We start from the raw sequence: 22,728 nt of genomic DNA, 5'->3' as shown, positions 1-22,728 counted from the left end.
GACTAACCAAGTTTTACAAACATTGGGAGGAAATAACAACAGACACTTGGGTCTTAGCAATTATCCAGCATGGTTATTCCATAGAATTTCCCTCCAAACGTCCCACCGAAAACACACAATATGTCAAAACAACATATAGATCTTCTAGGACTAGAAGTTCAGGCATTGCTACAGAAAGAAGCAATAGAGTTAGTACCAAAACAACAAATAAACACAGGAGTTTACTCCCTGTTCTTTCTGATACCCAAAAAAGACAAGAGTCTGAGACCTATACTAGATCTCAGAACATTAAATACCTACATCAAATCAGATCACTTTCACATGGTTACATTACAAGACGTAATCCCACTGCTCAAACAACAAGACTACATGACAACACTAGACCTAAAGGATGCATATTTCCATATACCAATACATCCTTCACACAGAAAGTACCTAAGGTTTGTATTCCAAGGGATACATTACCAATTCAAAGTGTTGCCATTCGGAATAACAACTGCACCAAGAGTTTTTACAAAATGCCTAGCAGTAGTAGCTGCACATATCAGAAGGCAGCAAATACATGTGTTCCCGTACCTAGACGACTGGTTAATCAAAACCAACACGCTAAGACGGTGTTCACAACACACAAAATATGTCATAGAAATCCTCCACAAACTAGGTTTCTCAATCAACTACACAAAGTCACACCTTCTGCTGTGTCAAACACAGCAATACTTAGGAGCAACAATCAACACAGCAAAAGGGATTGCCACTCCAAGTCCACAAAGAATTCACACATTTCACAATGTAATACAGACCATGTATCCAAATCAAAAGATACAAGTCAAACTGGTGATGAAACTACTAGGCATGATGTCTTCATGCATAGCCATTGTCCCAAACGCAAGGTTGCACATGCGGCCCTTACAACAGTGCCTAGCATCACAATGGTCACAAGCACAGGGTCAGCTTCTAGATCTGGTGTTGATAGACCGCCAAACATACACCTTGCTTCAATGGTGGAACAGTATAAATTTAAACCAAGGGCGGCCTTACCAAGACCCAGTGCCACAATACGTAATAACAGATGCTTCCATGATAGGGTGGGGAGCACACCTCAATCAACACAGCATCCAAGGACAATGGGACATACAGCAAAAACATTTTCACATAAATCACTTAGAACTGTTAGCGGTATTTCTAGCGCTCAAAGCATTTCAACCCATAATAAGCCACAAACACATTCTTGTCAAAACAGACAACATGACAACAATGTACTACCTAAACAAACAGGGAGGCACACACTCGACACAGTTGTGTCTCCTAACACAGAAAATATGGCATTGGGCGATTCACAACCACATTCGCCTAATAGCACAATTTATTCCAGGAATTCAGAACCAGTTAGACAATCTCTCTCGGGATCACCAACAGATCCACGAATGGGAGACTCACCCCCAATACTAAACACTTACTTCCAAATGTGGGGAACACCACAAATAGATTTATTTGCAACAAAGGAAAACAAAAAATGCCAAAACTTCGCATCCAGGTACCCACAAGATCAGTCTCAGGGCAATGCGTTATGGATGAGCTGGTCAGGGATATTTGCTTACGCTTTTCCCCCTCTCCCACTCCTTCCATATCTAGTAAACAAATTGAGTCAAAAACAAACTCAAACTCATACTAATAGCACCGACATGGGCAAGACAACCTTGGTACACAACACTACTAGACCTCTTAGTAGTACCTCATGTCAAACTACCAAACAGACCAGATCTGTTAACACAACACAAACAACAGATCAGACATCCAAATCCAGCATCGCTGAATCTAGCAATTTGGCTCCTGAAATCCTAGATTTCGGACACTTAGACCTCACACAAGAATGTATGGAGGTCATAAGACAAGCTAGGAAACCTACCACTAGACACTGCTATGCAAATAAGTGGAAAAGATTTGTTTATTACTGCCATAATCAAATTCACCCCTTACACGCATCTGCCAAAGATATAGTAGGATACTTACTACAATTGCTAAAGTCAAAGCTAGCTTTCTCTTCAATAAAGATACATCTTACCGCAATTTCAGCCTACCTGCAAATTACGCACTCAACTTCATTATTTAGGATACCAGTCATAAAAGCATTTATGGAAGGCCTAAAGAGAATTATACCACCACGAACACCACCAGTTCCTTCACGGAACCTCAACATTGTCTTAACACGACTCATGGGTCCACCTTTTGAGCGCATGCACTCTTGTGAAATGCAATACTTAACATGGAAAGTTGCATTTTTGATTGCCATCACATCTCTAAGAAGAGTGAGTGAAATTGAAGCATTTACCATACAAGAACCATTTATTCAAATACACAAGCATAAAGTAGTTCTACGGACAAATCCAAATTTTTACCAAAAGTGATCTCACCGTTCCACTTGAATCAAACAGTAGAATTACCAGTGTTCTTCCCACAGCCAGATTCTGTAGCTGAAAGAGCACTGCATACATTAGACATCAAAAGAGCGCTAATGTACTGCATTGACAGAACAAAACTAATTCGAAAAACAAAACAACTATTTATTGCTTTCCAAAAACCTCATACAGGGAATCCAATTTCTAAACCAGGCATTGCTAGATGGATAGTTAAGTGTATTCAAACCTGCTATCTTAAAGCAAAGAGAGAGCTGCCTATCACACCAAAGGCACACTCAACCAGAAAAAAAGGTGCTACCATGGCCTTTCTAGGAAATATTCCAATGAACGAAATATGTAAGGCAGCAACATGGTCTACGCCTCATACATTTACCGAACACTACTGTGTAGATATGTTAACTGCACAACAGGCCACAGTAGGTCAAGCTGTACTACGAACATTATTTCAAACAACTTCAACTCCTACAGGCTGAACCACCGCTTTTGGGGAGATAACTGCTTACTAGTCTATGCACAGCATGTGTATCTGTAGCTACACATGCCATTGAACGGAAAATGTCACTTACCCAGTGTACATCTGTTAGTGGCAATAGTCGCTGAAGATTGACATGCGCCCACCCGGGAGCCTGTAGCCGTTTAGAAGTTGATCTTGAACATTTGTAAATATATTACTTTAAACTTCATTATGTACATACGTATTCACTCCATTGTATGGGCACTATTACTAGCATACACAACTCCTACCTCACCCTCTGCGGGGAAAACAATCTAAGATGGAGCGACGCCCATGCGCAATGGAGTCGAAATGGGAGGAGTCCCTCGGTCTCGTGACTCGAAAAAAGACTTCTTCGAAGAAAAACAACTTGTAACACTCCGAGCCCAACACCAGATGGCGGGATGTGCACGGCATGTGAATCTGCAGCGACTAATGCCACAAACAGATGTACACTGGGTAAGTGACATTTTCCATATCTGCATGGTTGCGCTCATCTCTGAATCATGAGACATTAAATAATTGTGCACTTTAAAACCGAAGAACTGATTTTCTACTCAAGTTGTTTCGCAATATCCTGAAGATGCCTGCTACCTCTGGTGCTCTCAACTCATCCATCTCAAGCTGCAAAATGGACGCATTGAACATGATCCAAATGTCATGAACAAAGAAAAGGTACTCTTCGCCACATGACATGGTGGCTTCACCACTTATAAGTCCTAGGAAATCCCATATTGTTCTAGGTGTTCTTTTCTTGCACTAGAGAAAGGAAATAGGACTTTAATGCTGCCCAGCACTTGAACAGTCGATCAATGGCTGGGGATAGTGAGCCACCTTGTTGGGACATGCCGAAACAAGGGCTGCCACTCTAGGTCCATAAAAGAAAAACAATTCTCTTAACTCAGCTTTGCTGAAGAAGTGAAATGGCTGTAGACTTATAGAACAAAGGATTCTACATCCATGGAAAGTCCATTAAGGGCTTGTTTAGCACAGTTGTGTAACATGTAGGCAGGACAGTTTGCAGGCAGAATGTCTTCATTTGCTCCTTTCAAAAGCTGAAACACAGATTGATGTTGACCGTAGTTGACCCTTGTGTTGTCTCCACCGTGTGCAGCAACATGCTCCAATTTCAACCTATGCTCTTAATTTATTTGTGATCTGCTGTGCAATTGCAGTAGCAGTCTCAGCATCATCATAGAAGTCCAGCAGCGTGTAGGTTACACCGGATGTGAAATTGAAGTGCCTCAACAAAAGTAGATATCGTTTAATGTTTCCTTTGTTGGAGGCATTGCTGCAAACTGAGAAATATCCATCCTGTAAGTCTTCATATGCTTGCTGCAACGATAGAGGTGTCAGCACATTTTTTGTGATACTTGATGTCTTTGTGAGGCCACAGGATGCTTTCATTGCAACAGCTGAGCTAGGATAAATTACTTTAGACAGTTTGAAGCCACAATCCAGGGAGAGGTAGGAGATATATTTGACAGCATGGTACACTTGGGTCACCTCTGCAGCTGTGACCTAAAATAAAAAATAAAAATAGAGGTATAAGCGGCACGCAGTAATATAGAAGTCTCTCAAAATGGTTTGGTCATATCGCCTTCATTGTTAAATCCTCACCTAAATGCACCCCCTCCATGTTTAACCTGAGAGATAAATGTTAAAATCTAGAAAGTTCAAACACATTGCAAATAAGTTTGGCAAAGCCAAACAGACTTGGTATTGTGTGCTAAGGCAAGCAAATACAGACAGACACACATGTTGTAGGAAGTTGGCTCTGTATGTGCTATTTCAAAGTAAGGAATAGCATGCACAGAGTCCAAGGGTTCCCCTTAGAGGTAAAATAGTGGTAAAAAGAGATAATACTAATGCTCTATTTTGTGGTAGTGTGGTCGAGCAGTAGGCTTATCCAAGGAGTAGTGTTAAGCATTTGTTGTACATACACATAGACAATAAATGAGGTACACACACTCAGAGACAAATCCAGCCAATAGGTTTTGTTATAGAAAAATATCTTTTCTTAGTTTATTTTAAGAACCACAGGTTCAAATTTAACATGTAATATCTTGTTTGAAAGGTATTGCAGGTAAGTACATTAGGAACTTTGAATCATTTCAATTGCATGTATACTTTTCAAGTTATTGACAAATAGCTACTTTAAAAGTGGACACAGTGCAATTTTCACAGTTCCTGGGGGAGGTAAGTTTTTGTTAGTTTTACCAGGTAAGTAAGACACTTACAGGGTTCAGTTCTTGGTCCAAGGTAGCCCACCGTTGGGGGTTCAGAGCAACCCCAAAGTCACCACACCAGCAGCTCAGGGCCGGTCAGGTGCAGAGTTCAAAGTGGTGCCCAAAACGCATAGGCTAGAATGGAGAGAAGGGGGTGCCCCGGTTCCGGTCTGCTTGCAGGTAAGTACCCGCGTCTTCGGAGGGCAGACCAGGGGGGTGTTGTAGGGCACCGGGGGGGACACAAGCCCACACAGAAATTTCACCCTCAGCAGCGCGGGGGCGGCCGGGTGCAGTGTAGAAACAAGCGTCGGGTTTGCAATGTTAGTCTATGAGAGATCAACGGATCTCTTCAGCGCTGCAGGCAGGCAAGGGGGGGCTTCCTCGGGGAAACCTCCACTTGGGCAAGGGAGAGGGACTCCTGGGGGTCACTTCTCCAGTGAAAGTCCGGTCCTTCAGGTCCTGGGGGCTGCGGGTGCAGGGTCTTTTCCAGGCGTCGGGACTTAGGTTTCAGAGAGTCGCGGTCAGGGGAAGCCTCGGGATTCCCTCTGCAGGCGGCGCTGTGGGGGCTCAGGGGGGGACAGGTTTTGGTACTCAGTCGTAGAGTAGTCCGGGGGTCCTCCCTGAGGTGTTGGTTCTCCACCAGCCGAGTCGGGGTCGCCGGGTGCAGTGTTGCAAGTCTCACGCTTCTTGCGGGGAGTTGCAGGGTTCTTTAAAGCTGCTTCTGGAAACAAAGTTGCAGTCTTTTTGGAGCAGGTCCGCTGTCCTCGGGAGTTTCTTGTCTTTTTCGAAGCAGGGCAGTCCTCAGAGGAGTCAGAGGTCGCTGGTCCCTTGGAAGGCGTCGCTGGAGCAGAGTTTTTTGGAAGGCAGGAGACAGGCCGGTGAGTTTCTGGAGCCAAGGCAGTTGTCGTCTTCTGGTCTTCCTCTGCAGGGGTTTTCAGCTAGGCAGTCCTTCTTCTTGTAGTTTGCAGGAATCTAATTTTCTAGGGTTCAGGGTAGCCCTTAAATACTAAATTTAAGGGCGTGTTTAGGTCTGGGGGGTTAGTAGCCAATGGCTACTAGCCCTGAGGGTGGGTACACCCTCTTTGTGCCTCCTCCCAAGGGGAGGGGGTCACAATCCTAACCCTATTGGGGGAATCCTCCATCTGCAAGATGGAGGATTTCTAAAAGTTAGTCACCTCAGCTCAGGACACCTTAGGGGCTGTCCTGACTGGCCAGTGACTCCTCCTTGTTGCTTTCTTTGTTCCCTCCAGCCTTGCCGCCAAAAGTGGGGGCCGTGGCCGGAGGGGGCGGGCAACTCCACTAAGCTGGAGTGCCCTGCTGGGCTGTGACAAAGGGGTGAGCCTTTGAGGCTCACCGCCAGGTGTTACAGCTCCTGCCTGGGGGAGGTGTTAGCATCTCCACCCAGTGCAGGCTTTGTTACTGGCCTCAGAGTGACAAAGGCACTCTCCCCATGGGGCCAGCAACATGTCTCTAGTGTGGCAGGCTGCTGGAACTAGTCAGCCTACACAGACAGTCGGTTAAGTTTCAGGGGGCACCTCTAAGGTGCCCTCTGGGGTGTATTTTGCAATAAAATGTACACTGGCATCAGTGTGCATTTATTGTGCTGAGAAGTTTGATACCAAACTTCCCAGTTTTCAGTGTAGCCATTATGGTGCTGTGGAGTTCGTGTTTGACAAACTCCCAGACCCTATACTCTTATGGCTACCCTGCACTTACAATGTCTAAGGTTTTGTTTAGACACTGTAGGGGTACCATGCTCATGCACTGGTACCCTCACCTATGGTATAGTGCACCCTGCCTTAGGGCTGTAAGGCCTGCTAGAGGGGTGTCTTACCTATACTGCATAGGCAGTGAGAGGCTGGCATGGCACCCTGAGGGGAGTGCCATGTCGACTTACTCGTTTTGTCCTCACTAGCACACACAAGCTGGCAAGCAGTGTGTCTGTGCTGAGTGAGAGGTCTCCAGGGTGGCACAAGACATGCTGCAGCCCTTAGAGACCTTCCTTGGCATCAGGGCCCTTGGTACTAGAAGTACCAGTTACAAGGGACTTATCTGGATGCCAGGGTCTGCCAATTGTGGATACAAAAGTACAGGTTAGGGAAAGAACACTGGTGCTGGGGCCTGGTTAGCAGGCCTCCGCACACTTTCAATTGTAAACATAGCATCAGCAAAGGCAAAAAGTCAGGGGGCAACCATGCCAAGGAGGCATTTCCTTACACAACCCCCCCCCCAAACGAAAGAGGATGAGACTAACCTTTCCCAAGAGAGTCTTCATTTTCTAAGTGGAAGAACCTGGAAAGGCCATCTGCATTGGCATGGGCAGTCCCAGGTCTGTGTTCCACTATAAAGTCCATTCCCTGTAGGGAGATGGACCACCTCAACAGTTTAGGATTTTCACCTTTCATTTGCATCAGCCATTTGAGAGGTCTGTGGTCAGTTTGAACTAGGAAGTGAGTCCCAAAGAGGTATGGTCTCAGCTTCTTCAGGGACCAAACCACAGCAAAGGCCTCCCTCTCAATGGCACTCCAACGTTGCTCCCTGGGGAGTAACCTCCTGCTAATGAAAGCAACAGGCTGGTCAAGGCCATCATCATTTGTTTGGGACAAAACTGCCCCTATCCCATGTTCAGAGGCATCTGTCTGCACAATGAACTGCTTAGAATAATCTGGAGCTTTTAGAACTGGTGCTGAGCACATTGCTTGTTTCAGGGTGTCAAAGGCCTGTTGGCATTCCACAGTCCAGTTCACTTTCTTGGGCATTTTCTTGGAGGTGAGTTCAGTGAGGGCTGTCACAATGGATCCATATCCCTTCACAAACCTCCTGTAATACCCAGTCAAGCCAAGGAATGCCCTGACTTGAGTCTGGGTTTTTGGAGCTACCCAGTCCAGAATAGTCTGGATCTTGGGTTGGAGTGGCTGAACTTGGCCTCCACCTACAAGGTGGCCCAAGTAAACCACAGTTCCCTGCCCTATCTGGCATTTGGATGCCTTGATAGAGAGGCCTGCAGATTGCAGAGCCTTCAAAACCTTCTTCAGGTGGACCAGGTGATCCTGCCAGGTGGAGCTGAAGACAGCAATATCATCAAGATAAGCTGTGCTAAATGACTCCAAGCCAGCAAGGACTTGATTCACCAACCTTTGGAAGGTGGCAGGGGCATTCTTTAAACCAAAGGGCATAACAGTAAACTGATAATGCCCATCAGGTGTGGAGAATGCTGTTTTCTCTTTTGCTCCAGGTGCCATTTTTATTTGCCAGTACCCTGCTGTCAAGTCAAAGGTACTTAAGAATTTGGCAGCACCTAAGTTATCTATGAGCTCATCAGCTCTAGGAATTGGATGAGCATCTGTCTTGGTGACAGAATTGAGCCCTCTGTAATCCACACAAAACCTCATCTCTTTCTTTCCATCTTTGGTGTGAGGTTTGGGGACTAAGACCACTGGGCTAGCCCATGGGCTGTCAGAGCGCTCAATTACTCCCAATTCCAGCATCTTGTGGACTTCCACCTTGATGCTTTCCTTAACATGGTCAGACTGTCTAAAGATTTTGTTTTTGACAGGCATGCTGTCTCCTGTGTCCACATCATGGGTACACAGGTGTGTCTGACCAGGGGTTAAGGAGAAGAGTTCAGGAAACTGTTGTAGGACTCTCCTACAATCAGCTTGCTGTTGGCCAGAGAGGGTGTCTGAGTAGATCACTCCATCTACTGAGCCATCTTTTGGGTCTGATGACAGAAGATCAGGGAGAGGTTCACTCTCTGCCTCCTGATCCTCATCTGTTACCATCAACAGATTCACATCAGCCCTGTCATGGAAGAGCTTAAGGCGGTTCACATGGATCACCCTCTTGGGGCTCCTGCTTGTGCCCAGGTCCACCAGGTAGGTGACCTGACTCTTCCTTTCTAGCACTGGGTAAGGGCCACTCCATTTGTCCTGGAGTGCCCTGGGAGCCACAGGCTCCAGAACCCAGACTTTCTGCCCTGGTTGGAACTCAACCAGTGCAGCCTTTTGGTCATACCAAAACTTCTGGAGCTGTTGGCTGGCCTCAAGGTTTTTGGTTGCCTTTTCCATGTACTCTGCCATTCTAGAGCGAAGGCCAAGTACATAGTCCACTATGTCTTGTTTAGGCTCATGGAGAGGTCTCTCCCAGCCTTCTTTAACAAGAGCAAGCGGTCCCCTTACAGGATGACCAAACAGAAGTTCAAAGGGTGAGAATCCTACTCCCTTCTGTGGCACCTCTCTGTAAGCAAAAAGCAGACATGGCAAGATGACATCCCATCTCCTTTTGAGTTTTTCTGGGAGCCCCATGATCATGCCTTTTAATGTCTTGTTGAATCTCTCACCTAAGCCATTAGTTTGTGGATGGTATGGTGTAGTGAATTTGTAAGTCACTCCACACTCATTCCACATGTGTTTTAGGTATGCTGACATGAAGTTGGTACCTCTGTCAGACACCACCTCCTTAGGGAAACCCACTCTGGTAAAGATACCAATGAGGGCCTTGGCTACTGCAGGGGCAGTAGTCGACCTAAGGGGAATAGCTTCAGGATACCTAGTAGCATGATCCACTATTACTAGGATGTACATATTTCCTGAGGCTGTGGGAGGTTCCAGTGGACCAACTATGTCGACACCCACTCTTTCAAAGGGGACCCCCACCACTGGAAGTGGAATGAGGGGGGCCTTTGGTTGCCCACCTGTCTTACCACTGGATTGACAGGTGGGGCAGGAGAGGCAAAACTCCTTAACCTTCTGGGACATATTGGGCCAGTAGAAGTGGTTGACTAACCTCTCCCATGTCTTGGTTTGTCCCAAATGCCCAGCAAGGGGAATATCATGGGCTAAGGTCAGAATAAACTCTCTGAACGACTGAGGCACTACCACTCTCCTAGTGGCACCAGGTTTGGGGGTCTCTGGCCTCAGTGTACAGGAGTCCATCTTCCCAATAGACCCTATGTGTTCCATTTTTCTTGCCCTTGGACTCTTCAGCAGCTTGCTGCCTAAGGCCTTCAAGAGAGGGACAGGTTTCTTGTCCCTTACACAGCTCCTCCCTTGAGGGTCCCCCTGGGCCTAAGAGCTCAACCTGATAAGGTTCAAGCTCCAAAGGCTCAGTTCCCTCAGAGGGCAGAACTTCTTCCTGAAAAGAGAGGTTCTCTTTTTCTGACTGTGTTGCAGTTGGTTTCCCAACTGACTTTGCTTTTCTCTTGGTAGGCTGGGCCATTCTTCCAGACTCCAGCTCTACTTTTTCACCCTGTGCCTTGCATTGTGCTCTTGTTTTTACACACACCAGTTCAGGGATACCCAGCATGGCTGCATGGGTTTTTAGCTCTACCTCAGCCCATGCTGAGGACTCCAGGTCATTTCCAAGCAGACAGTCTACTGGGATGTTTGAGGAGACCACCACCTGTTTCAGGCCATTGACCCCTCCCCATTCTAAAGTTACCATTGCCATGGGATGTGCTTTAGTTTGATTGTCAGCATTGGTGACTGTATAAGTTTTTCCAGTCAGGTATTGGCCAGGGGAAACCAGTGTTCGATGGCATCTGTCGCTGTAGATACGCATGTTCTGCAATAGCTCGCCATCTGGTGTTGGGCCGGAGTGTTACAAGTTGTTTTTCTTCGAAGAAGTCTTTCGAGTCACGGGACCGAGTGACTCCTCCTTTTGTCTCCATTGCGCATGGGCGTCGACTCCATCCTCGATTGTTTTTTTTCCGCCATCGGGTTCGGACGTGTTCCTGTCGCTCCGAGTTTCGGAACAGAAAAAATAGTTAATTTCGGAAGATTTTCGTCGGTATTGTTGCGTTCGGGATCGGCATACTTACATTCAACACCGCATCGAAGATCGAAGAGCTCCGGTGCCCTTCGGGGTAATTTTTCGATCCTCCGTCGGGGCCTGGTCGGCCCGACCGCGTGCTGAAGAACGCCGATGGAACGGACCCCGTTCCGTTTCTGCCCCAAATGCCACAATAAATACCCCTACACAGACCAACACTTGGTCTGCAACCTGTGCCTGTCACCTGAGCACAGCGAAGACACCTGCGAGGCCTGTCGTGCGTTCCGGTCCCGAAAAACACTCCGAGACCGTCGAGCCAGAAGACTTCAAATGGCGTCCGCACCGACAGCCCGACGGGAGTTCGAGGAACAGGAAGAGGAAGGTACCTTCTCGATCCAAGACTCAGACTCCGAAGGATTCGACGATACACAAACCGTGAGTAAGACGTCGAAAACCACACAAAGAAACATTTACAAGGCCCAGGGGACGCCACTGCCACCAGGCCATGGCTCAACCCATAAAATCGGTGACCGACCGTCGGCACCGAAAAAGGCCCAAACAGTGCCGAGATCGTCCGACTCCGGTCGAGACACCGGCACGCAGCCTTCTCGGGACCGAGAAAGTGCTGGAGACAAGCCTCGACACCGAGATGCCGGTGTGGACACGGCTCGACGCCGAGACAGCGGCACCGAAACAGATCGACGCCGAGAGGTTTCGGCCCCGAAAAGGAAAAAAAGTCACCTCGGAGCCGAAAAAACACGCAGACACAGTTTCGACGCCGAAACAAACTGCAAGCGACCCAGCTTCAGGCTCTTATACAGAAGAGCACTCGCTAACCTCCCAAATGCAGAAGCATAGGTTTGAGGAAGAGCTACAAGCAACTGATGCGGACCATACGCAAAAGCGTATCTTCATTCAGCAGGGGACAGGAAAAATAAGCACCCTTCCCCCCATTAGGAGAAAGAGAAGGTTGGAGTTCCAGACGGAACAAGCACCACAACCAAAAGTGGTGAAAAGAGTTACACCACCACCCTCTCCTCCGCCCGTGATTAACGTTTCACCAGCACAAACGCCATCACACTCCCCAGCTCACACCACCATGAGCCAGGGTGACCAAGACCAGGACGCATGGGACCTATACGACGCCCCAGTGTCAGATAACAGCCCAGAGGCATACCCTATAAAACCATCTCCACCAGAAGACAGCACCGCGTACTCTCAGGTGGTGGCTAGAGCAGCACAATTTCACAACGTAAGCCTCCACTCAGAACAGGTCGAGGATGATTTCCTGTTCAACACACTCTCCTCCACCCACAGCTCCTACCAAAGCCTGCCTATGCTCCCTGGTATGCTCCGGCACGCAAAAGACATATTTAAGGACCCGGTCAAAAGTAGGGCAATCACACCAAGGGTGGAAAAAAAGTATAAGCCGCCTCCTACAGACCCGGCTTTCATCACAACACAGCTGCCACCAGACTCTGTTGTTGTAGGAGCAGCTAGGAAAAGGGCCAACTCTCACACATCTGGAGATGCACCACCCCCAGATAAAGAAAGCCGCAAGTTTGATGCAGCTGGTAAAAGAGTCGCAGCACAAGCTGCAAACCAGTGGCGCATCGCGAACTCCCAGGCACTACTTGCGCGCTATGACAGAGCCCACTGGGACGAGATGCAACATCTCATTGAACATCTGCCCAAAGACTTCCAAAATAGGGCAAAACAAGTGGTTGAGGAGGGACAGGCCATCTCCAACAACCAGATCCGCTCCTCCATGGACGCTGCAGATACAGCTGCACGGACAATTAATACATCTGTAACTATCAGAAGGCATGCATGGCTCCGAACGTCTGGATTTAAACCAGAGATTCAACAAGCAGTTCTCAATATGCCTTTTAATGAAAAAGAACTGTTCGGTCCAGAAGTGGACACAGCGATTGAGAAACTCAAAAAAGATACGGACACTGCCAAAGCCATGGGCGCACTCTACTCCCCGCAGAGCAGAGGGAATTACAGCTCATTCCGTAAAACGCCCTTTCGAGGGGGGTTTCGGGGTCAAAGCACACAAGCCAGCACCTCACAAGCCACACCGTCCAGTTACCAAGGACAGTATAGAGGAGGTTTTCGGGGACAATATAGAGGAGGGCAATTCCCTAGAAATAGAGGAAGATTCCAAAGCCCCAAAACCCCTACTACTAAACAGTGACTCACATGTCACTCACCCCCTCCACACAACACCAGTGGGGGGACGAATAGGTCATTATTACAGAGCATGGGAGAAAATCACTACAGACACTTGGGTTCTAGCAATTATCCAACATGGTTACTGCATAGAATTTCTACAGTTCCCTCCAAACATACCACCAAAAGCACAAAATTTAACAACACACCATTCCAATCTCCTAGAGATAGAAGTGCAGGCACTATTGCAAAAGAATGCAATCGAATTAGTGCCAAACACACAAATAAACACAGGAGTTTACTCACTGTACTTTCTGATACCAAAGAAGGACAAAACACTGAGACCAATCCTAGACCTCAGAGTAGTCAACACTTTCATCAAATCAGACCACTTCCACATGGTCACACTACAAGAAGTATTGCCATTGCTAAAGCTGCACGACTACATGGCAACTTTAGACCTCAAGGATGCTTATTTCCATATACCAATTCACCCATCGCACAGGAAATACCTAAGGTTTGTATTCAAAGGAATACATTACCAATTCAAGGTACTGCCTTTCGGATTAACAACCGCACCAAGAGTCTTTACCAAATGTCTAGCGGTAGTCGCTGCACACATCAGAAGGCAGCAAATACATGTGTTCCCATATCTAGACGACTGGCTAATCAAGGCCCATTCGTTAATAGAGTGCTCAAATCACACAAATCATATCATACAAATCCTCTTCAAACTAGGGTTCACCGTCAATTTCACAAAATCCAAGATTCGGCCACGCAAGGTACAACAATACCTGGGAGCCATAATAGACACATCAAAAGGAGTAGCCACTCCAAGTCCACAAAGAATTCAAAATTTCAACACCATCATACAACGCATGTATCCAACACAAAACATACAAGCAAAGATGGTATTACAACTCCTAGGCATGATGTCATCATGCATAGCCATTGTCCCAAACGCAAGACTGCACATGAGGCCCTTACAACAATGCCTAGCATCACAGTGGTCTCAAGCACAGGGTCACCTTCTAGATCTGGTGTTAATAGACCGCCAAACTTACCTCTCGCTTCTGTGGTGGAACAACATAAATTTAAACAAGGGGCGGCCTTTTCAAGACCCAGTGCCACAATACGTAATAACAACAGATGCTTCCATGACAGGGTGGGGAGCACACCTCGATCAACACAGCATACAAGGACAATGGAACGTACATCAAACAAAACTGCATATCAATCACCTAGAACTTCTTGCAGTTTTTCAAGCACTAAAAGCTTTCCAACCAATAATAGTTCACAAATACATTCTCGTCAAAACAGACAACATGACAACAATGTATTATCTAAACAAGCAGGGAGGGACGCACTCCACGCAGTTAAGCATGTTAGCACAAAAAATTTGGCATTGGGCAATTCACAACCAAATTCGCCTAATTGCACAGTTTATACCAGGGATACAAAATCAACTCGCAGACAATCTCTCTCGAGATCACCAACAGGTCCACGAATGGGAAATTCACCCCCAAATACTGAACACTTATTTCAAACTCTGGGGAACACCTCAGATAGACTTGTTTGCGACAAGGGAGAACGCAAAATGCCAAAACTTCGCATCCAGATACCCACACAAACAATCCCAAGGCAATGCCCTATGGATGAACTGGTCAGGGATATTTGCTTACGCTTTTCCTCCTCTCCCTCTCCTTCCTTACCTGGTAAACAAACTCAGTCAAAGCAAACTCAAACTCATATTGATAGCACCAACTTGGGCAAGGCAACCCTGGTACACAACGCTGCTAGACCTATCAGTGGTACCCTGCGTCAAATTGCCCAACAGGCCAGATCTGTTGACACAGCACAACCAAAAGATCAGACACCCAGATCCAGCATCGCTGAATCTAGCAATCTGGCTCCTGAAATCCTAGAATTCGGGCACTTACAACTTACCCAAGAATGTATGGAAGTCATAAAACAAGCAAGACGGCCATCCACCAGGTACTGCTATGCAAGTAAATGGAAGAGGTTTGTTTGCTACTGCCATATTAATCAAATACAACCATTACACACAACTCCAGAACATGTAGTGGGTTACTTGCTTCACTTACAAAAATCTAACCTAGCTTTCTCTTCCATTAAGATTCACCTTGCAGCAATATCTGCATACCTGCAGACTACCTATTCAACTTCCCTATATAAAATACCAGTCATTAAAGCATTCATGGAGGGCCTTAGGAGAATTATACCACCAAGAACACTACCTGTTCCTTCATGGAACCTAAATGTTGTCCTAACTAGACTTATGGGTCCACCTTTTGAACCCATGCACTCCTGCGACATACAGTTCCTAACCTGGAAGGTGGCATTTCTCATCGCCATTACTTCCCTGAGAAGAGTAAGCGAGATTCAGGCGTTTACTATACAGGAACCTTTTATACAACTACACAAAAATAAAGTCGTCCTAAGGACCAATCCTAAATTTTTGCCAAAGGTTATTTCACCGTTCCATCTAAATCAAACAGTGGAACTTCCGGTGTTCTTTCCACAGCCAGATACCGTAGCTGAAAGGGCACTACATACATTAGATGTCAAAAGAGCATTAATGTATTACATTGACAGAACAAAGAACATCAGAAAGACTAAACAACTCTTTATTGCATTTCAAAAACCTCATGCAGGAAACCCAATTTCAAAACAAGGTATAGCCAGATGGATAGTTAAATGCATCCAAATCTGCTACCTTAAAGCTAAACGACAGCTGCCCATTACACCAAGGGCACACTCAACCAGAAAGAAAGGTGCTACCATGGCCTTTCTAGGAAACATCCCAATGCAAGAAATATGTAAGGCAGCCACATGGTCTACGCCTCACACATTCACCAAGCACTACTGTGTAGACGTGTTATCCGCACAACAAGCCACAGTAGGTCAAGCTGTATTAAGGACATTATTTCAGACTACTTCCACTCCTACAGGCTGATCCACCGCTTTTGGGGAAATAACTGCTTACTAGTCTATTGCAGAACATGCGTATCTACAGCGACAGATGCCATCGAACTGAAAATGTCACTTACCCAGTGTACATCTGTTCGTGGCATCAGTCGCAGTAGATTCGCATGTGCCCACCCGCCTCCCCGGGAGCCTGTAGCAGTTTGGAAGTTACCTTCAATTATTTATATATGTATCATCTCAACCTTAAATAAGTGCATACTTAGTCACTCCATTGCATGGGCACTATTACTACAATTCAACTCCTACCTCACCCTCTGCGGGGAAAAACAATCGAGGATGGAGTCGACGCCCATGCGCAATGGAGACAAAAGGAGGAGTCACTCGGTCCCGTGACTCGAAAGACTTCTTCGAAGAAAAACAACTTGTAACACTCCGGCCCAACACCAGATGGCGAGCTATTGCAGAACATGCGAATCTACTGCGACTGATGCCACGAACAGATGTACACTGGGTAAGTGACATTTTCATTCTCTGTCACCATGGTGACACTGGCACCTGTATCCCTCAGGCCCTCTACACTTGTCCCATTAATAAAGAGCTGCTGCCTGTATTTTTGCATGTTAGGCGGCCAGGCAGCTAGTGTGGCTAAATCCACCCCACCCTCAGAGACTAGAGTAGCTTCAGTGTGGACCCTGATTTGCTCTGGGCACACTGTTGATCCCACTTGGAGACTAGCCATTCCAGTGTTACCTGGATTGGAGTTTGGAGTGGAACTTTTCTTGGGACAGGCCTTGTCTCCAGTTTGGTGTCCAGACTGACTACAGTTTCGACACCAGGCCTTTTTGGGATCAAAGTTTTTACCCTTGTACCCAGGATTGTTTTGTGAAGAGGCTCTGGGCCCACCCTCCTGTGCAGGTTTTTGGGGGCCTTTAGAAGACTCTTGACTATTTTTATTTTTGGCTGTCTCACCACCTTTCCCCTGGGGAGGTTTTGTGACCCCTTTCTTTTGGTCACCCCCTGTGGAAGTTTTGGACACCCTAGTCTTGACCCAATGGTCCGCCTTCTTTCCCAATTCTTGGGGAGAAATTGGTCCTAGGTCTACCAGATGCTGATGCAGTTTATCATTGAAACAATTACTTAACAGGTGTTCTTTCACAAATAAATTGTACAGCCCATCATAATTACTTACACCACTGCCTTGAATCCAACCATCTAGTGTTTTTACTGAGTAGTCTACAAAGTCAACCCAGGTCTGGCTAGAGGATTTTTGAGCCCCCCTGAATCTAATCCTATACTCCTCAGTGGAGAATCCAAAGCCCTCAATCAGGGTACCCTTCATGAGGTCATAAGATTCTGCATCTTGTCCAGAGAGTGTGAGGAGTCTATCCCTACACTTTCCTGTGAACATTTCCCAAAGGAGAGCACCCCAGTGAGATCTGTTCACTTTTCTGGTTACACAAGCCCTCTCAAAAGCTGTGAACCATTTGGTGATGTCATCACCATCTTCATATTTAGTTACAATCCCTTTAGGGATTTTCAACATGTCAGGAGAATCTCTGACCCTATTTATGTTGCTGCCACCATTGATGGGTCCTAGGCCCATCTCTTGTCTTTCCCTCTCTATGGCTAGGATCTGTCTTTCCAAAGCCAATCTTTTGGCCATCCTGGCTAACTGGATGTCCTCTTCACTGGAGTTATCCTCAGTGATTTCAGAGGTGTTGGTCTCTCCTGTGAGGGAACCAGCATCTCTGACTATTATTTTTGGAGTCAGGGTTTGAGAGACCCTGTTCTCCCTAGATAGGACTGGTAGGGGGGAATTTTCCTCCAAGTCACTATCCTCTTCCTCTGAGTTGCCACCCTCAGAGGGGTTGGCCTTTTCAAACTCTGCCAACAGCTCCTGGAGCTGTATTTTGGTAGGTTTGGGGCCCATTGTTATTTTCTTTATTTTACAGAGTGACCTTAGCTCCCTCATCTTAAGATGGAGGTAAGGTGTGGTGTCGAGTTCCACCACAGTCACATCTGTGCTAGACATTTTGCTTCTAAAAGTTGGAATATTTTTTAAGAATCTACAACTGGTTCTAGAATCTAATTCAAACTTTTACAAACTTTTAAACTCTAAAAGAAATGCTAAACAGGATCTAACACAAGGCCCTAGCAGGTCTTTTAAGAATTTAGAAAACTTTTCAAATTGCAAAAATCAATTTCTAATGACAATTTTGGAATTTGTCGTGTGATCAGGTATTGGCTGAGTAGTCCAGCAAATGCAAAGTCTTGTACCCCACCGCTGATCCACCAATGTAGGAAGTTGGCTCTGTATGTGCTATTTCAAAGTAAGGAATAGCATGCACAGAGTCCAAGGGTTCCCCTTAGAGGTAAAATAGTGGTAAAAAGAGATAATACTAATGCTCTATTTTGTGGTAGTGTGGTCGAGCAGTAGGCTTATCCAAGGAGTAGTGTTAAGCATTTGTTGTACATACACATAGACAATAAATGAGGCACACACACTCAGAGACAAATCCAGCCAATAGGTTTTGTTATAGAAAAATATCTTTTCTTAGTTTATTTTAAGAACCACAGGTTCAAATTTAACATGTAATATCTTGTTTGAAAGGTATTGCAGGTAAGTACATTAGGAACTTTGAATCATTTCAATTGCATGTATACTTTTCAAGTTATTGACAAATAGCTACTTTAAAAGTGGACACTTAGTGCAATTTTCACAGTTCCTGGGGGAGGTAAGTTTTTGTTAGTTTTACCAGGTAAGTAAGACACTTACAGGGTTCAGTTCTTGGTCCAAGGTAGCCCACCGTTGGGGGTTCAGAGCAACCCCAAAGTCACCACACCAGCAGCTCAGGGCCGGTCAGGTGCAGAGTTCAAAGTGGTGCCCAAAACGCATAGGCTAGAATGGAGAGAAGGGGGTGCCCCGGTTCCGGTCTGCTTGCAGGTAAGTACCCGCGTCTTCGGAGGGCAGACCAGGGGGGTGTTGTAGGGCACCGGGGGGGACACAAGCCCACACAGAAATTTCACCCTCAGCAGCGCGGGGGCGGCCGGGTGCAGTGTAGAAACAAGCGTCGGGTTTGCAATGTTAGTCTATGAGAGATCAACGGATCTCTTCAGCGCTGCAGGCAGGCAAGGGGGGGCTTCCTCGGGGAAACCTCCACTTGGGCAAGGGAGAGGGACTCCTGGGGGTCACTTCTCCAGTGAAAGTCCGGTCCTTCAGGTCCTGGGGGCTGCGGGTGCAGGGTCTTTTCCAGGCGTCGGGACTTAGGTTTCAGAGAGTCGCGGTCAGGGGAAGCCTCGGGATCCCGTCTGCAGGCGGCGCTGTGGGGGCTCAGGGGGGACAGGTTTTGGTACTCACAGTCGTAGAGTAGTCCGGGGGTCCTCCCTGAGGTGTTGGTTCTCCACCAGCCGAGTCGGGGTCGCCGGGTGCAGTGTTGCAAGTCTCACGCTTCTTGCGGGGAGTTGCAGGGTTCTTTAAAGCTGCTTCTTGAAACAAAGTTGCAGTCTTTTTGGAGCAGGTCCGCTGTCCTCGGGAGTTTCTTGTCGTCGTCGAAGCAGGGCAGTCCTCAGAGGATTCAGAGGTCGCTGGTCCCTTTGGAAGGCGTCGCTGGAGCAGAGTTCTTTGGAAGGCAGGAGACAGGCCGGTGAGTTTCTGGAGCCAAGGCAGTTGTTGTCTTCTGGTCTTCCTCTGCAGGGGTTTTCAGCTAGGCAGTCCTTCTTCTTGTAGTTGCAGGAATCTAATTTTCTAGGGTTCAGGGTAGCCCTTAAATACTAAATTTAAGGGCGTGTTTAGGTCTGGGGGGTTAGTAGCCAATGGCTACTAGCCCTGAGGGTGGGTACACCCTCTTTGTGTCTCCTCCCAAAGGGAGGGGGTCACAATCCTAACCCTATTGGGGGAATCCTCCATCTGCAAGATGGAGGATTTCTAAAAGTTAGTCACCTCAGCTCAGGACACCTTAGGGGCTGTCCTGACTGGCCAGTGACTCCTCCTTGTTGCTTTCTTTGTTCCCTCCAGCCTTGCCGCCAAAAGTGGGGGCCGTGGCCGGAGGGGGCGGGCAACTCCACTAAGCTGGAGTGCCCTGCTGGGCTGTGACAAAGGGGTGAGCCTTTGAGGCTCACTGCCAGGTGTTACAGCTCCTGCCTGGGGGAGGTGTTAGCATCTCCACCCAGTGCAGGCTTTGTTACTGGCCTCAGAGTGACAAAGGCACTCTCCCCATGGGGCCAGCAACATGTCTCTAGTGTGGCAGGCTGCTGGAACTAGTCAGCCTACACAGACAGTCGGTTAAGTTTCAGGGGGCACCTCTAAGGTGCCCTCTGGGGTGTATTTTGCAATAAAATGTACACTGGCATCAGTGTGCATTTATTGTGCTGAGAAGTTTGATACCAAACTTCCCAGTTTTCAGTGTAGCCATTATGGTGCTGTGGAGTTCGTGTTTGACAAACTCCCAGACGTATACTCTTATGGCTACCCTGCACTTACAATGTCTAAGGTTTTGTTTAGACACTGTAGGGGTACCATGCTCATGCACTGGTACCCTCACCTATGGTATAGTGCACCCTGCCTTAGGGCTGTAAGGCCTGCTAGAGGGGTGTCTTACCTATACTGCATAGGCAGTGAGAGGCTGGCATGGCACCCTGAGGGGAGTGCCATGTCGACTTACTCGTTTTGTCCTCACTAGCACACACAAGCTGGCAAGCAGTGTGTCTGTGCTGAGTGAGAGGTCTCCAGGGTGGCACAAGACATGCTGCAGCCCTTAGAGACCTTCCTTGGCATCAGGGCCCTTGGTACTAGAAGTACCAGTTACAAGGGACTTATCTGGATGCCAGGGTCTGCCAATTGTGGATACAAAAGTACAGGTTAGGAAAAGAACACTGGTGCTGGGGCCTGGTTAGCAGGCCTCAGCACACTTTCAATTGTAAACATAGCATCAGCAAAGGCAAAAAGTCAGGGGGCAACCATGCCAAGGAGGCATTTCCTTACACATGTGAACAGACTTTCCCCATATCAGTACGCATAAATATGTATCAGTATGTCTCTTTCTGCACCTCCTATGTTTGTCCCTTGTTTTTATGCCCTGTGCTTGCATGGGACCATGTAGCATCACAAGCTTGGGTAATGAAAACAATGGCCAATTTGCCTTAACTTTACCTAATGAAGTCCAGTCTTTCACCTAAATATCCTTTACCTTTATGAAGATTTTAATGGAATGAAATGGCACATGTGAGGCAAATTACTGTCATTTGTCTGGCATCCAGCATTGTGATTCCTTTTCACAGCTACCTCAATACATACATAGTATTTATTAAACCTACTTCAGGTTCTCCTGATAATCAAGGTAGACGCTGTGCTAGTTTGTGGCCAAATATCCTGCTTTCTTTTTGACACCACCACAGATTATTTTTGCATATTTTATTCCTGAAACAACTGGTATTTTTCATTTTCATGCTTTCAATGGCCTGTACGTAGTAGAAAATCAGAAAACTAAATTGGAATCATTTGACGTTCTAACCTGAAGAGTGCATCAGTTTAAATTTAGTTGGTGGTTAAACTTCACGTTTTTCAAATTCAGTCTACTGTTGTTTCTGCCTTTATGATGGATTGTTTAACGTTTAATTTGTTGATCCTACAGGGGAAGTGCATTTCAGAAGAGGTTGCGAGATCGAGAGAAAGAAATGGAAGCGGATGAGCGGGACAGGAAACGGGAGAAAGAAGAACTTGAGGAAATCAGGCAGCGGCTTTTAGCTGAAGGACATCCGGACCCAGATGCTGAGCTTCAGCGAGTATGTAATTGGAAGTTTGGCTTGTTAAATGGTGGTGGCTGGCTTACTGCACTGTTGTGTGGACTGTTTGAATTTATTGTTGGATCGCTATCTGTCACTAAAGCATCTTTGATACAGTGACATAACTAAACTTAACGCGCCCCTGGCACAGTAAATTAAGGGGCCCCTGCTCTAGACTCACCCAGGAGCTCTCAAGCAGGGTACTATGCTGAAATGGGGTCCCCTGGAGCTTGTCCTTCTGCCTCTTCCCCCTCGCCCCAACACCATGGGGGCTGAAGGGGTCTTTGTTACACCACCACTGCTTTGATATTCATTGTGCAGTCTCTTCACAACTGGTACTAATGCCCACATGCAGGCAGAACTGGAAAAAAAAAAAACCTCTCCCAGCGATGCTTTAATTTAAATTTCTTGTGTGAAAGGGATTTGAGTGAGACTATCTGCACACTTAAGGCTGCCTACACTGCTTCCTGTGTCCCCCCCTCCCCCCCCCCAGCATGAATCTTTTCTAGATTCAGATCCTGAATTACTTTGCAATTTAGTGGTTCTGTCTGGAACTGACTCAAATCGTGCTCTGCTTCCTCTCTTGAGTATTGATCAGAAATATGCAATCCCAGCCCCTTTGCTGTGTAACATAAGCCTGCAATGCCCTCATATGTAGTAACCACCTTTAGGTTACTTTTGTTTTTTTCCCCCCCCTGACATTGGAGTTTGGAGATAGTGTCCCAGGCTTCAGGTTGACCAATGAGGAAACAGCTGGGGTGCTGCAGGTATCTGCATCAAATGCCGATAAGTAATGTTGATGCTACAACAGCCTTAGAAAAAAGGACTAGAAAGATGAGAAAAATTAGTGGGGATAGTATATTTTTTTGGTCGGGCTTCAACAACAGAATAAAAAGCTGGGGTAAGAAATTATTCT

General features: G+C 46.7%; 1 protein-coding gene across 9 annotated transcripts in view; it reads left to right on the top strand.

Annotated features, from left to right (window-relative positions):
- Positions 1-22,728, top strand: part of RBM25 (RNA binding motif protein 25) — a 443,084-nt gene that overhangs the window by 340,343 nt on the left and 80,013 nt on the right. For all 9 annotated transcript variants that reach the window (XM_069208940.1, XM_069208932.1, XM_069208935.1 and 6 more), the window contains one exon: positions 21,662-21,812. In XM_069208940.1, coding sequence (XP_069065041.1) covers positions 21,662-21,812 — 151 coding nt within the window. The remainder of the gene's footprint in view (positions 1-21,661; positions 21,813-22,728) is intronic.

This window comes from Pleurodeles waltl, chromosome 9 (assembly GCF_031143425.1).
Source record: "Pleurodeles waltl isolate 20211129_DDA chromosome 9, aPleWal1.hap1.20221129, whole genome shotgun sequence".
Classification (NCBI taxonomy): Eukaryota; Metazoa; Chordata; class Amphibia; order Caudata; family Salamandridae; genus Pleurodeles; species Pleurodeles waltl.
This window is presented reverse-complemented; position numbering and strand designations above follow the sequence as displayed.